At 35.4% G+C, this 15,040-nt stretch overlaps 1 protein-coding gene across 1 annotated transcript in view; it reads left to right on the forward strand.

Annotated features, from left to right (window-relative positions):
• MYO16 (myosin XVI) overlaps positions 1 to 15,040 on the forward strand; it is a 654,868-nt gene that overhangs the window by 271,353 nt on the left and 368,475 nt on the right. The window contains exons 12-13 of the mRNA XM_090257968.1: positions 5,810 to 5,920; positions 14,023 to 14,088. Of these exons, the coding sequence (XP_090114094.1) occupies positions 5,810 to 5,920; positions 14,023 to 14,088 (177 nt within the window). The remainder of the gene's footprint in view (positions 1 to 5,809; positions 5,921 to 14,022; positions 14,089 to 15,040) is intronic.

Genomic DNA, 15,040 nt, shown 5'->3' on the forward strand with positions numbered 1-15,040 from the left:
GGAATACAGTAGTCCCTCTCTATATCATGGTTCACTTAATGTGGCCTCACTGTATTGCGGGATTTTAAAACATATTATATTTGTTTATCGTGGATTTTTTGCTATATTGCAGGATTTTGCGATACTGTATATGTATGTTGTTAAAGTTACATAGGTTTAAGAGTGTAGAATATGTTTAAGAACATAAGTAGTATTTATAAAAGTGTGGAAAAGGTTAACAAGGGAGTGGGAAAGGTCAATAAGGGACTGGGAACAGTATAAGTGTGAGGGAAGAGTTTATAAAGCCTTAAAATATATATAAATACTAAAATAAATGTAAGGTTCCTACTTCATGGATTTTCACCTATCACAGGGGGTCTAGAACATAATATCCATGATAAGTGAGGGGATACTGTATTGTGTTTCCCACTTATACAGGTGGTTATATCTTCAATGCTAGGATCCCACAGACCTGACAGCCTTCCAACTAGAACATTTAACAAACCACTCTTCCGAGTATTTGCAATTCTCAGTAAAGAATTTAAGTGCCTATTATTATTTCATTGAGATTAGAAACAGTCTGGAATAACAGTGACGTAGATTTATGAACTCATGGGAAAGATTACATTTTGGGAAATAGTCACTCATATCAGAGAAAGAGTCCTCAATTTAGTTTTTTAAAAAACATGTAATATTTTTCACTTTATAAACGTTTAGCTGACAGGTAGTAATATTTAAGTTCAACTTATTTAGTGATAGTACATCCAGTAGTTTAATGTGTACCACAAATATAAAATGCAAATATATAATACAAACATGAATGCTAATAATATAAATAAACTTACTGTTATGAAAAGTTCACTGTGGGCACCGCTGAATTCATGGGAGCATTAATAAGAATATCCTTGTTCTTTTGTTACTCTGTTTCACATGAGAAAACCATCATTTGTCACATCATACCAAATTTCTGCTTTTCAAATATATTGTGCATATAAAATTAAACATTGACCATTTCAAACCTCAGAAGGATATAATTTTATCTAATTAAATAATCCAAATAGATCTGTTTTTTTTATACTTAATATTGCCTAGTTTTTAAACTGTTACTCTGAATTAAATTGAATAAGAAAGCATTTTTTTTCTTCTTGACAGAATTATCTTAATCTCACAGCTACTTTAATCTTAAGAGGATAGTGGAGCAGAATAAAAATCACAAGCCAAATTTCTAGAGTTCACTTTAAAAATCTGACCTTCTCCTAGATGTATGCAGAAACTAAATTCCAAGCACATTGCTTCCATGCCAACCACAGTAATTTGAGAGAGAAGTTTTGCTTTAGCTTTGGAAACACTACAAACACATGAGCTTCTTTCAGCTGCTTGTCTTACAAAGGACTCAGCACAGTTTAGAGCTGTCTAAATTGTAAGCAGGGACTATGAAGATTCAACATGCTGGAATGATTTTGATAGACTTAATGACTTTGAGAGATGTAAGCTAAAATCCAACGTGTGAGTGAGTGTGTGTGCACTCTCAAGGGTATAGAACATAAATTCTCATCTGAATATAATTTTCTGTGCCTGTTGAAATTTTTTGTTTCTTATGAGTGAACCATTTTATCTTTTTTTTAAAGTATATTTTATTGATTATATTGTTACAATAGTTCCAATATTTTCCCCCTTTGCTCCCCTCCGCCCAGCACCCCCCTTCCCCGACAATCCCCTCCCTAAGTCCATGCCCGTGGCTCACCCTTTCATATATTCTTCTTCTTCTTTTTTTTAAATAATTAATTAGTTAAATATTTTAACAATAAAAAATAGCAAACCCTCCCTCTCAGACTTGAGACCCTTTACAATCTTATAAAGGACAATGGACGAAGGTCTCGAGCTCCTCTAGCTGCTTCAAGCTGGACATGGTCGTCGTCCTACCTACCCTTGGGTCAAGAAATCCCTAATAAGAGTGGGGGTGTGGAGGGGAGGGTGGCCTTCCCACAAGGGGAAGGATCGTGCAGACTCCAGGTTGGTTGACTGTCTCTGGACAACGGCATGCTTGGTTTAACAGGCTGGCATCCTTGTTGTATTCTGGGGGCAACAGGGTTAAAGGACATCATTCAATCCGTAACCACTAGATGACAAAAGACAGGTATTAATTTTTCAATGTCCCACATTAGGGAAAATAAGGGTTTCTTTGGAGGAAGGTATGCCAGGTACATCTCACCTGTCCAAAACCCTTTTGCCCATTATACTTAGTTTGAGCTGAGGGAAATATTTTAGTATCCCCCCTCTCAGGTCTCTGGGTTCTTTCTGTCCAAGCCATTAGGATAGAAAAGAGAAACCAATTTTAAAGTGAAGCCCACAGACCACCCCGTTCTTCACCAACCCAGCCACTTAGTTCAGCCAAACCATTGAGTCTCAGGAGGCAGCAATGCAGACAGGATTAAGTGAGGCCTATACGTACAGACAATCACTCAGGTAATGAGATCGTAGGCTTATGCCCTTTGAAAACAGAAAACACATGTTAATTTATGTAACATAACCCACATACATGTCTCTAAATCTGTAGGACTGTCTTATCGGAAAGACATCTAGTTGCAAGGCATTTGACATTCTTCTTGCTTGTAAATTAAACATCTTTGATAATGCCACAGACATAGTTTAACTTTCAAATGAAAACAAATTTTAAATGAAAAGAAACTTTAAAGACGGTTAGCTGCACTACTTTATAGTCTACCACTGGGCATTGTGATCTTCCTTGAATTTTGATTTTTCTCCCTAAGATTACCCTCCTTGTCATTAAAGGGACTGCATTAAGTTCATTTTTAATTTATCCTGTTCATTTGCATAAACACAACAAGAGCAGCAAATGATCACTTATGATATTTAGTTCTGCTTTGCTGGAACTTACACAAGGAACATTTAGGGTGACCTTCAGTCTGCCTTTCAGGGCACAGAAGCTGAGCCACATACCTGGCATTCAGCCTTGCCTGTAAACACCTGTCTTTTCCAGGTCCTTCTGGTTTTCCATTGTGCCTTATGGTCCCTTCTAGCCATCTTTCAGGAAAACAACCTTCGTTCCTTCCCTGGAAAGATTGCTATGGACCGCTCATCCATCCAAGGTACCAGGCCTTTTATCTCGTGGACTTTTATTACTTTTCAAGGTCAGTCCCAGTTGCTCAGGGCTTTTGGTAACAACCAAAGCCCAAGCATGTCTCCTTTAGGCATGACATTCCAGTCAAAGTCTTAGTCAAAAAAATCATTATTAACAACTGGTCTTATTAGTTTTATGCAAAGAAAGTTAGGTCATTACTTACTTCTTTAGAATGCCAAATTCTGGAGGGATCAGATAGGGAGAAAATATATACAGTGTGAAGGAAAATTCTTGTCCTTCTAATATTCACTGAACTTGCATTTCTATTCTTTTTATTTTTATTTTCCCCCCCACTAAAAATTTTTCTGTTTGTTTGTTTTTCCATTACAGTTGTCTCACTTTTTTCCCCCTCTTGCTTCTCTACACCCTGTCCCTCCCTTCTCCCACATTCAGTCCCCACCCAGTTGTCCATGTCCATGGGTCATTTATACATGTTCTTTGACTAGACCCTTCCCCTTCTCACCACTTCTCTCCCTCCCATCTCCCCCTTTGTTACTGTTAGTTTAGTCCTCGTTTACATACCTCTGGTTCAATTTTGCTCATTTGCTTGTGTTGTTCATTAGTTTCCTTTAACAGGTGATATCATAAGGTAATTTTCTTTTGTTGCCTGGCTTATTTCGCTAAGCATAATTCTCTCTAGTTCCAATCATGTTGTTGCAGATGATAGAAGTTCCTTCTTTCTTTCAGTACTTATTCATTGTCATTTTCCCCCTTTGTACTCATGTTCCTCTCTGTCTCTCTCTGTTTCTTCATCTTCTTAAAGCAGACCCTTTAGCATCTCTTGCAATACTGGTTTGGTGGAGATGTATTCTTTTAACCTTCTTTTGTCTTGGAAACTCCTTGTTTCATCTTCCATTTTGAATGAGAGCCTTGCTGGGTAGAGTATTCTTGGTTGTAGGCCTTTGTTTTTCATTACTTGGAATATATTTTGCCATTCCCTTCTGGCTTGTAGTGTTTCTGCTGAGAAATCTGATGATAGCCTTATTGGAGCTCCCTTGTATGTTGTTAGTTGTTTCTCTCTTGCTGCTTTTAGGATTCTCTCTTTGTCTTTGAATGTTGGCATTTTAATTATGATGTGTCTTGGAGTGAGCCTGTTGGGGTTCATCTTCATTGGGACCCTCTGTGCTTCCTGGACTTGCATGATTCTTTCTCTCTTCATGTTAGGGAAGTTTTCTGTCATTAGTTTTTCAAAGAGGTTTTCTATTCCTTCTTCTTCTTCTCCTTCTGGAATTCCTATGATAGGGATATTATTATGTTTCATGTTGTCCTGCAGATGTCTTAGAGCCTCTTCAGTCTTGTTCAGCCTTTTTTCATTTTGTTGCACTGTCTGTGAGTTTTTGTCTACATTGTCCTCCAGCTCGCTGATCCGATTTTCTGCTTCCTCTAGCCTGTTTTTAATTCCTTCTACTATGTTCTTCAATTCAGAGATCGTATTCTTCATTTCCTCCTGGCTCTTACTGATAGCTTCCATGTCCTTTTTGATGCTGGTATAATTCTCAGTAAGTTCCTTATAGTTCTTCTGGAGTTCACTGTAGTTTTTCTGGAGTTCTTTGTAGTTTCCGCTGAGCTCATTCAGCTTCTCCATAATACATGCTTTCAATTCCATATCTGATAGTTTGCTCTCCTCTATTTCACTTAACACTCTTTCTGGGGATTCTACCTTTCCTTTCGATGGGGGGTTGTTTCTCTGTCTCCCCGTTTTTGTGACTCCTATTGTTTGTTGGTGCTTCTTAGAATGATCTGCACTTCCTGGATCTGCCCCTGGTGGCGTCAGATCCTGTACCAGTCTGGGCCTAGGCAGCCTGTTGGAGACTTCCAGGGATCTATTGCCTTTGTCTGGCCTGTTGTTAATCTATTCAATCTGTGATTAGCTGTCAGGCTTAAGGACCGTGGGTGTGGCAGCTTAATTCCTGTAGGCAGGGCCTTTGCTTCCCCTCAGGCTGACGCCACTTGGCCGGGAATGGTCTGCCTGCAGTGTGGGGATGAGTCAGCACTGGGACCTGGCCGGCCGCTTCCCCAGCTCTCCCCTCAAAGCGACCACACCAAACTCTCCCCAAGCATTTCCAGTCCTCTCTGCCTTCCTCTGCTTGTGCCCAGGGTAAGTGGAGGCCAAAATATTTTTGTATGTGATCCGCTTAAGAGCTCTTTTTCTCCCGCTGTTTCTCTCCGGCTAGCAAGAAACCCTGTGGCTTTTTGCTTTTCTCAGCTGGATACTATTTTACTTCCCACTCTGTTGCTGTAGGCTGGGAAGCCCAGCTCGGGGTTTAGACCCTGCCCTTCTCAGGGGGAATCCCCAGCTGCTGAGCTATTTCTCAGTCCCTTCAGCTGCTACCTGTGTGACGCCAGCCAGCCCCTCCGTGTCTCCGCACTTCCTACCAGTCACGTTGGATGTAGCGGCCTTTTCTGCCTCTGCGTGGTTATAAGACTTCTCTCCAGCTGGTGTTTGGTTGGTTATTCCAGATGATTTCTCCAAAATTGCGTTGTAAATCCAGACTAGTTCTGGGAGGAAGTTAGTGTAGCTTCCACTTACTCCTCTGCCATCTTGTTTCTCCTCCATTTTATCTTTTAATAACAATTTCAAACTCGTGGTTTTTAAATTTTGACATGTAATTGAAATGGAACATCCAACTGTGAAGAAAGTTGATTGTGAAGCAATTAGAAGTGATCTTACTGATTTTTCCCCCCCAGGTCAAGCTAATGCCTCCTGCTCCAAATGATGACCTAGCAACACTCAGTGAGCTCAACTACGGCAGCCTGCTTTATGAAATTCAAAAGCGGTTTGGGAACAATCAGATATACGTAAGTGCCCTTGAAATTGCCTTTTGCACTGCATATTATTACCCTTCAGTGCTGCATATATTACAGATAATGGATTTATTGTTGCTTCTGGTCATGCTCATACCTTACGGTGGATTTCTCAGAACCCAGGTTGATTCTTCTGATGCAGTTATAAGGAAAATTCATCAAAGTTCCAAATTTCAGAGTTGTTAGCTGAAAGTTAATACCCTGAGGATAGACTGCTTTCTTATAATGCTTGCTGTGGAAGATCTTGCTAGAACCATCAGGATCTGTTAATCACTCTTGAAAATACTGTTTGTTTCACCTACATTTATATAGCTTTCTAGATTTGGAAGAGGAAGGTAAAAAGGAAAAGTTTATTATGCATGGAGAACTGCCTTCCTGATTTGCATGAAAAAATAAACTATTGTTCTCTAAATGATCAGGAAATGTCTTCATCTGTAAAGTAAATAATTTATACAGGGATCTTTGATAACTTTCTATCAAGCTAATGGCTCAGATGACAAACGGCATGGAAATTTATTTGCTGTGGCTCTATCCTGCTTTATATGTATTATTTCTATCAATAATAGTAACAATTTAAACACCATGTTACTCAATTCTCAACCTCTCTCTATCTCTCTTTTGTTATATTCAACTCAGAGCAATTCAATCAATGTTGGCAGAGAAATATGGTTATGCACATGTATGCTCTCCCTTTTTGTTAGCACCCCTTTTTTCTAGTTTACTGAAAAATTAAGTAAGTAATTTTGATAGAAATGTGAAGTCTGAGATTCCCTTGCAAGTAATAAATTGTCAGGTGCCAATTAGCCTATGAAAATTCAGTGCAGCACAGGAATGCTTGGGTAAATTGCCTACACAATAAATACACTTAAAGTGAAACACTTCTCTCAAAATTAATGTAATGGAGTCATTGGCATAAAATGGTGGAACCTGATTACTTTGGTCTGTTATTGCTCTGTTACTTGTGTATTATTTTTATTTTATTTTTTTTATCCTTATCCATCATTGTGTTGATTCTTGTTTTTAACTTCCTATCTATGTTATCAGAAGACCACTGCTTGAATTATTTTGAATGTCTTCATTTGCTTCATGCTTTTCAAGTGGCTTTGTCTATCAAATATCCATTTAATTTACTTCCCTCTATCTTGATGGACACCATTTTCTTCAAAGTCACTGTCATTTTTTTCTCCAACAGCCTCCTAACATTTTAGAGCAAACTTCATTCCCTTTCCATCTGATCTCACAATGAACTGGGATAATTTTTGTAAAGAACAAATATAGTGGCAAAACTCCCAGTCTTAAATTTTGCCTCTAGCTTATCATTTTTCGTGGGAGGATGACCACAATCCTTATTCCAGATTCTGGACTCTCCTATGAGTCTCATTAGGATCTGAACACTACTGTTGTGTTTTTTAGCCACTGAGCATTGCCCTCTTTCCTGAAACAGGGAATTTTCTTGTTTTTCTTTCCATAAAGTTCTATTTCTACCTTCATAAAATAGTTGACTTTATAAACTCTCACCCAAAAGTTCTTCAGCCTCTATATTAACCTTCCAAGTTACTTCATTGTAGAGGTTCTTCCTATAGAGCACTTATAACTGCTTGTGATTATATACCTGATTGGTAGTTTGATTAACATCTGGCTGGCTGTCATACTAGACTTTGAGCTCAGTGAGAATAGGAACCAAGTAGTGTTTCTCACCAAGAGGCCTGGCCAGGCATTTTCTAATTTTAAATACATTCTACCTGTTTGTCTGAGCCATGGCTCTTAACTCCTCCACATAGTGGACCATCTTCATAGATACTCTCTGCTATCTGGATAATCAGAATTAATATTCCCTGCTTTGCTAAAGTTCACATAAAATAGAAATTTGTGAGACATGGTTTTCCTTTTCTCCATATGTGAAATATTGAAGAGCTAAGTCTTCTAGGATCAATTTTGTGATGAGTGTTCTGTGTTATAGTATTTAAATTCACCTGTCATTAATAGACAATTTAAACATTATTTATTAATTAGTAATAAGTGGTTCTCAAAGTGTATCCTATGGACCACTGGATATGTGAACCTATTATTAGCACTCTGCAATGAGAGTAAGAATTGTGAAACTCATACCAATTTTTAACTTTGTTTTTATTGTTTGCACTATCACATATGTCCCCATTTTCCCTCCCTTTGCCCACCTTCACCCAGCCCCCACCCCCCTTCCCTCTGGCCACTTCCACACTGTTGTCTGTGTCTATGGATTATGCATATATGTTTTTTGGTTAATCCATCCACCTTCCTTCTTTGATGGTTTAATTTTCATCTGTTAAATCTAATAAAAATCGAGGTTTATATTTTGTGTGTCTGTCTTTTTTCAATTTCATTTTTCTAGGACTTCATCTTTATTATGTTTTAAAAAAGTATCAGCAGTCCATGATGAACTGGAAATAAAAGCAAATGTTTCTGCCCTGACTGGTGTGGCTCAGTGGATTGAGGGCTGGCCTGCAAACCAAAGGGTCTCCAATTCAATTACCAGTAGAGGGCACATACCTGGGTTGCAGGCCAGGTCCCCAGTTGGGGACACATGAGAGGCAACTGCATATTGATGTTTCTCTCCCTTTTTTTCTCCTTCCCTTTCCCTCTCTCTAAAAATAAATAAATGAAATCTTTAAAACAAAAACAAGTGTTTCTTCCCCGTAAATATAAAAGTACTCGTTTAGTAGATGTGTCAAGATTAAAATATTCAAATTTGGTAGTCTGATCTCAATAACTTCCCTCTCAACCTGTCCCTTCTATAGCCTCTTGCATCACAGTTAATGGCATGGTCTTCCAGCTTTTGGACCAGAGGCCTGGTAAAAGTATTAATGCTTGTTTTTCTCCCATATACCACATCCTGCGGCGCACCTGAACCCAAGCTGTATCGACTCCGTCTTTCCCTTGGACCCTTCAGCTGCGAAGAGAGGGGGGGTCTGCTGCATGGGCAACAGCAGACCTTCCATATTACCCTGCCCAGGCAGCTTCAGCGTCATCGCACGGGAGGAGACAGATACCATGTCACTCCCGAGTCGGACTGCACAGCCATTCTCGGCGGTGCAGATGGACTCTTAAGAAGCTACACCATCGTCTCTCGAGACGGACGGCTGCCGACGACGACGACCACATCTGATCCTATTGCAAATATGCACAGAACATGACTTACACTGCTGTCACTAGCCCATCAGAGCCAAGATAAAATATTTAATTTGAATTTATTGTTCAACAAAGATTTTCATCTTTTTTGCTATAGTCTGATTTGTTATATAAGATCACTTTTCAAATAATCTGTAAGTTGCTCTTTAACTAAGTGTACAGCATTTCACTGAGCTATTTGAATTGGGAAGTTTCCATACAGTTGTATCAGTAGGAAGTTCCCAAACTATTAAACAAAAAATGAATTGCAGGTGATGAGACATGTGGTTGCCAGGAAATGCATAGAATAACGGCATTGCATTCCCCGAACAACTGTTGTCAACAGTAACAGAGAGAATAGAGGATGCAATCAAATCTCTTCATGGATGGCTGATAAGCATGTAGGCAATATTCTCTTTACAAACACACTAGTGGAACTTGAGACTCATAAAGAAAAGAAACCTCACAAAATAATAATAAATTATGTAACATGTCATTAGCCAAGTATGGATCCGGGCTCATCTCAACCTCATAATAACTTACTGTTTCCCTCAAGGGGACACAGTTGAATGTAGCAGGTCTTTTTTTTTAAAGCACCTCAAGAGGCACAAGCTGGTGTCAGAAGTTTAAGTCTCTCTCACTTCCAGGATATTTGGAATTGTGGATGGACACATTTTTTTCAAGCTAATACCACCCACTAGCCAAAGTTTCACCTAGAATAGGCTATGCTATGCAGTACCTGCCATATAGTTGCATGTCATTCCATTCAACTGGAAGACCCTTTTGAATGCTTGATTTGTAAGTTATTTTAAAAAGTATTATAAAAATGATGTAGAAGTCTTTACAACTCTACAATTTAAAAAAATCCTTTTTCTGCAGTACATTTAACATTTTCCATTTTATCAAAATGACCTCTTCATAATATGGTATAAACTTATATAAAGTCATTTTTTATGACTATCATTAACATTCAGATCACATTTTTATAGATTGTTTTGTTTATTACAAATATATTACCAAAGACAGTATCAATATCCTTCAATAATAAGAGCAATAGAAAAAATTATATCTTAATAGGAAAATGTAATTTAGAGTTGCTGTATTTTGATTTCATCCTAAAATTGTTCATCTTCTTTAATGAGCAGGTTTCTCAATTATTCCTCAACCTGCTTTCTAGTTTCATTTTTATTCTCTGGAATTTAAGAGTAATTTTGAGATACTAAACTAATAAGGTCTCCTTTTGGTGCAATTATTTCATTTTTATTTCTTTTCTTCTTTACTTGGCTATAAAATTTCTGCCAATCCTTCTTTTAAGTAATGTTGTATTGAATTACAACATATAAAGGGAATAATGCACAGCCTATTAGTATATGGCTATATGAATTTTTATTTGGTGAATAGACTTATATAACCAGCAGTGTCATAAAGAAATAGAACATAAGAAGCCCCTTCCCCAATTCACCCTAATCACTACAAAAATTTCTGACATATAGGGCTATTTAATAGTTGTGTCTGTTTTTATTTTATTTTATATTAAAGGAATCATCAAGTATATTCTCTTTTGTGTCTCTCATCTTTTATTTATCATTAAGTTTCTGATACTCATCTATACTATTACTTGTAGCACTACTTATCCATGTTTATTTCTATACAATAAACTACTTTGTGACTATATTCAAATTTGTTAATTTACTCTACAACTGAAGGACCTTTTGAGCTGTTTTCACTTTTTGGGTAGTATAAATAATAGTGTTATAAAATATCTTACATCTTTTTGGAGGTACACATAGGTAAGTATTTCTGTGTGGCATTTACCTGAAACTGGAATGCCAGCATCATAAGATTTGTTCAGCTTTAGTAGATACAGTCAAGTAGTTTTTCAAAGTGGTTACACTTCCACCATAGACTTTTAGGTTTACACATCATCACCAACACTTAGCATGGTCAGTGTTATTTGTTTTATTAATTTTTTTCAAATTCTATTCATCCTGGCAGTTTTGCAATGGCACCTCTTTATGGATTTAACTTAAATTTCTCTGATAACTAATGATGTTGACCAATATATGTTTGTTGCACATTTGATTCTTTTACTTTGTGAAGTGCCTGTTTAATTATATTGCCACATAAAAATAGGTTGTTTTTATCCATTTTTCTCCTTGATATGTAGGGTTTTTTACATATTCAGGCTATTCTTTGTCAGATACACATATTGAAAGCATTTTTTCCCAGTTCGTGGCTCACATTTTAGTTCTAGTAGCAACTTGAGATGAAGAGAAGTTTTTCATTTCTATAAAGTTCCTTAAGGTTAGTGCTTTTGGTATCCCACTTACAAAGTTTTGTCCTTGGTTATGACAGTAGTTTTCTATATTTTCTTCTTGAAATTGAGTTGTTTTAACTTAATATTTACATTGTATTGATAGTGTAGAAATGATGTCACAGTGGTTAAAGAGGAAGGTCAGGATTAATGTTTTTCCCATGTGGATTCACCCACTTCATTGCAATGGTATCTTTGCATTAAGTCAGGTGACCATGGGGAGTGAGTCTATCTCTAAAATCTGGCTTTTAGATATATGGACCTGTTTTTATATCTTAATCATTATAGCTATATAATGCATCTTGATATATAGCTAGTACTCTTGACTTTGTTCTTCAAAAACATCTTGGCTAGTCATGACTCTTGGACATCCACATATATCTTAAAGTCAATTTATCTATTTTAATTGGATTTTTATTGGTATTGCATTGAGTATTGGGAATAATTGAGACTTTTACAATATTTTATTTTTTATTTGATGCCCCACTTTATACTATATTAGGTCATCTTTAATTTCTCTGGAACATTTTAAAATTTTTGGTGTAGAAGACTTGTCTATTTTTCTAATTTTGGCACCATAATGTTATTTTCTTATAGACAATAACAAGCAAATAATGACCTTTATTTTTCTCTTTTAAAATTTATTGCTTCTTTACCTTCTTTTCTTGCATTATTTCATGGGATAGGGCTGTCAATAAAAAAATAACTGGAAGTGACAATAATAAACATCCCTGTCTCATTTTTGTATCCAGGAAAAAAGCTATCAATGTTTCATCATTCAGCAAGTTGTTTGCAGTAGCTATGCCGTGGTACAAGTTACTTTTTATTAGATTCAGGAAGTTCTAGTGTATTAATAGTTTTTGAACTTATTATTTTAAATCAAGAGTAGACATTAAATTATATTAAATGTTTTTCAGCATTTAGTGAGACCATCATTTGACTTTTGTTTTTTACTTCTTAGTATTCTAAAAGTTGATCTTCTAATATGAAGCCAACATTGTATTCCTAAAGTTTATTTGGTTGAGATATATTACCTGTTGAATACATTATTACAATTTAGATTCTCAATATTTAGCTCAGAGTTTTTGCATGATTTTGATGAGAGAGAATAATCTGTATTATTTCTTTCAATCTATTAGTTACATTTTTCATGCAGGCCTCTTAAAATGAAATTATATTTTCCTGTTTTTTTGGAACTACTTGTATAACATTTGTTAATTTTGTATGTCAATGTTGTGAAGAATTCACCAGAGAAGTCTAAGATTTTTTGTGGAAAGGTTTTTAGGCATAGATTCAATTTCTTTTGCAGATATTTGCTGATTTTTCTAGGTATCCATTATTAATTACTATCTTAATTTTATCATGATAAGAGAGTATTCTCTGTGCTACTCAAATCCTTTAAATGTAATAAAACCACTCTGCGTTCAATTTAAGAGAATATACATATATTCTAAAGTTTTGGGTAACAGTGTTTTGTGTACGTTGGCTGTTCAAATCACTAATTATTTATTTTAAAATTTTGTATGCTTATTCAATGAGTTACTAAGAAAAAAACTGTTAAAATTTCCCACTATCATTGTGAATTCATGTTTTTCTTAAAGCTGTTGTTGCTTCACATATTTTATCTTAGATTTGAACCACATAGAAATTTAGAAATTGCTGCATCTTCCTGATTGATTGATATATTATTTTATCATTGTGAAATGTTGCTTTTTTTTTTATCATTGGTACTGTTTCTGACCTTAAAATATACGAGTATTTTCTATGAATTGAGTATTGCTAAACCGCCTTTTTTGTTGTTATTGTTTTAATGTGTATCTTGATTCATCCTTTAACTTTCAAATTTTATTATCCTTTATATTTAAAATGTTTCTCTTTGGAGTAGCACATAGTATTTTAATCCAGTTCATAATCTTTTTCTTTCTTTTTTTTCCCTTTTATGGAATTTTTGGGGTGACACTGGTTAACCAAGTTATCCAGGTTTCAGGTGCACAGCTCTACAACACATCATCTGTACACTGTATGTGTGTTCACCACCTCAAGTGGTTTCAGTCCATCACCATTTACCCCACAAATACCCTGCTCCAGGTCCCTTCACCCTACCTCCCAGCAAATCTTTTTCTTTTAATGAGAGTATTTAGTAGCTTTACGGTTGATATAATTACTGGTATATTTGTATTTAAATCTATCATTTATTATTTGGTATCTGTTTGATTCATCTGTTCTATATGCCTTTATATCTCTTTACTTGTCCTTTTTAATTAAAAAGCATCTTGATTTGCTTTCTGTGCTTTGTCAGCTTTTCAGTTATGCATTTTATGTATTAGTATTCTGTAGCAACATAGATCTCATTGCCCCATTTACTTCTTCCATTATATTTGCTACGTGTCTTAATTTTACAGTTTTTAAATCCAATCTGGTTCTCACAAAATCATCTAATCATTTCATATTTTATGGTTCAGTGGAACAAACCTATTGGCTTTATTTGAATTTTACTTTTTCTGTTTATTTACAAACTTAAAATAATTTTAAAAATCTTAATATTTACTTATTATTTATGTTCCACAGTGATTTTTAATTTTAAAGGTGCTATCTAAATGATTTAAGAACTACTTATATCCTTTTCTTTTCACAGACTTTTATTGGGGACATCCTCTTGCTTGTTAACCCATTCAAAGAGCTTCCAATTTATTCTACCACGGTGAGTATAAAATTTAAAATGTCATTTAACAATGTAGAATAATACCGGATATAGATAGATAATTGTAACATATGACCGAATAAGAAGAAAAACCATAACAATAGATAAGGACAAATTTTTTAGAAAATTCTAAATTGAGTAGCTGCATAATGATTCTCTTTACTATGTTAAATCTTTAAAGATTTTGGCTTAGAATTATTCATAATACTATTCTTTAATATTTTTAGAATTTTGAGTGATTTCTTTCCATTCTGTTTGTTGCTGATCTGAGGTTTCTCTGACTTTTAACAGTTAATTTGCTAGGAATTTATTATTTGTTTTCATCTTTTCAAAGAAAACTCTTGCCTTTTAAACTTTTTCTATAGTATATTTATTCTCTATACAATTTATTTTTGCTTTTTATCTTTATCTTCCTTTTACTTACTTTGAATTGAATTTGATAGTCATTTAAGTTGTATAATTATGTCACTGATATTTTGCCTTTCCTAGATAAATGTTTGAGGCTTTTGATTTTGCTCTAAACACAGCTTTACTAAATTCTGCATCTTTGATATTTCATGATTTTATTATTATTCAATTTAATATATGTTTTCTATTATGACTTTTTTGGATGTATGAATTATAAAAAAATATAAACTTTTCTTTTTCTACTTTTTACATTTGCTTCTCTTTAGTCTACAATCTGGTCAGTTGACTGACTAGGTTACTTGGTTGACTAGTTAACTAATTCTCTCTTCTATTGTTTTGAATTTACAGATAAAACCATCTATTAAATTGTTGATATCAGCTGTTTTTTTCCAATATTAAAATTTTTATTTTAGACCTGGCTGGTGTGGCTCAGTGGATTGAGCATTGGCCTGCGAACCAAGTGTCGCTGGTTCGATTCCCAGTCAGGGCACATAACTGGGTTGAATGTTGGGTCCTCAGTTGGGGCGTGAGTGAGAGGCAGCAC

This window comes from Furipterus horrens, unplaced genomic scaffold, assembly GCF_987537825.1.
Source record: "Furipterus horrens unplaced genomic scaffold, mFurHor1.1.pri manual_scaffold_12, whole genome shotgun sequence".
Classification (NCBI taxonomy): Eukaryota; Metazoa; Chordata; class Mammalia; order Chiroptera; family Furipteridae; genus Furipterus; species Furipterus horrens.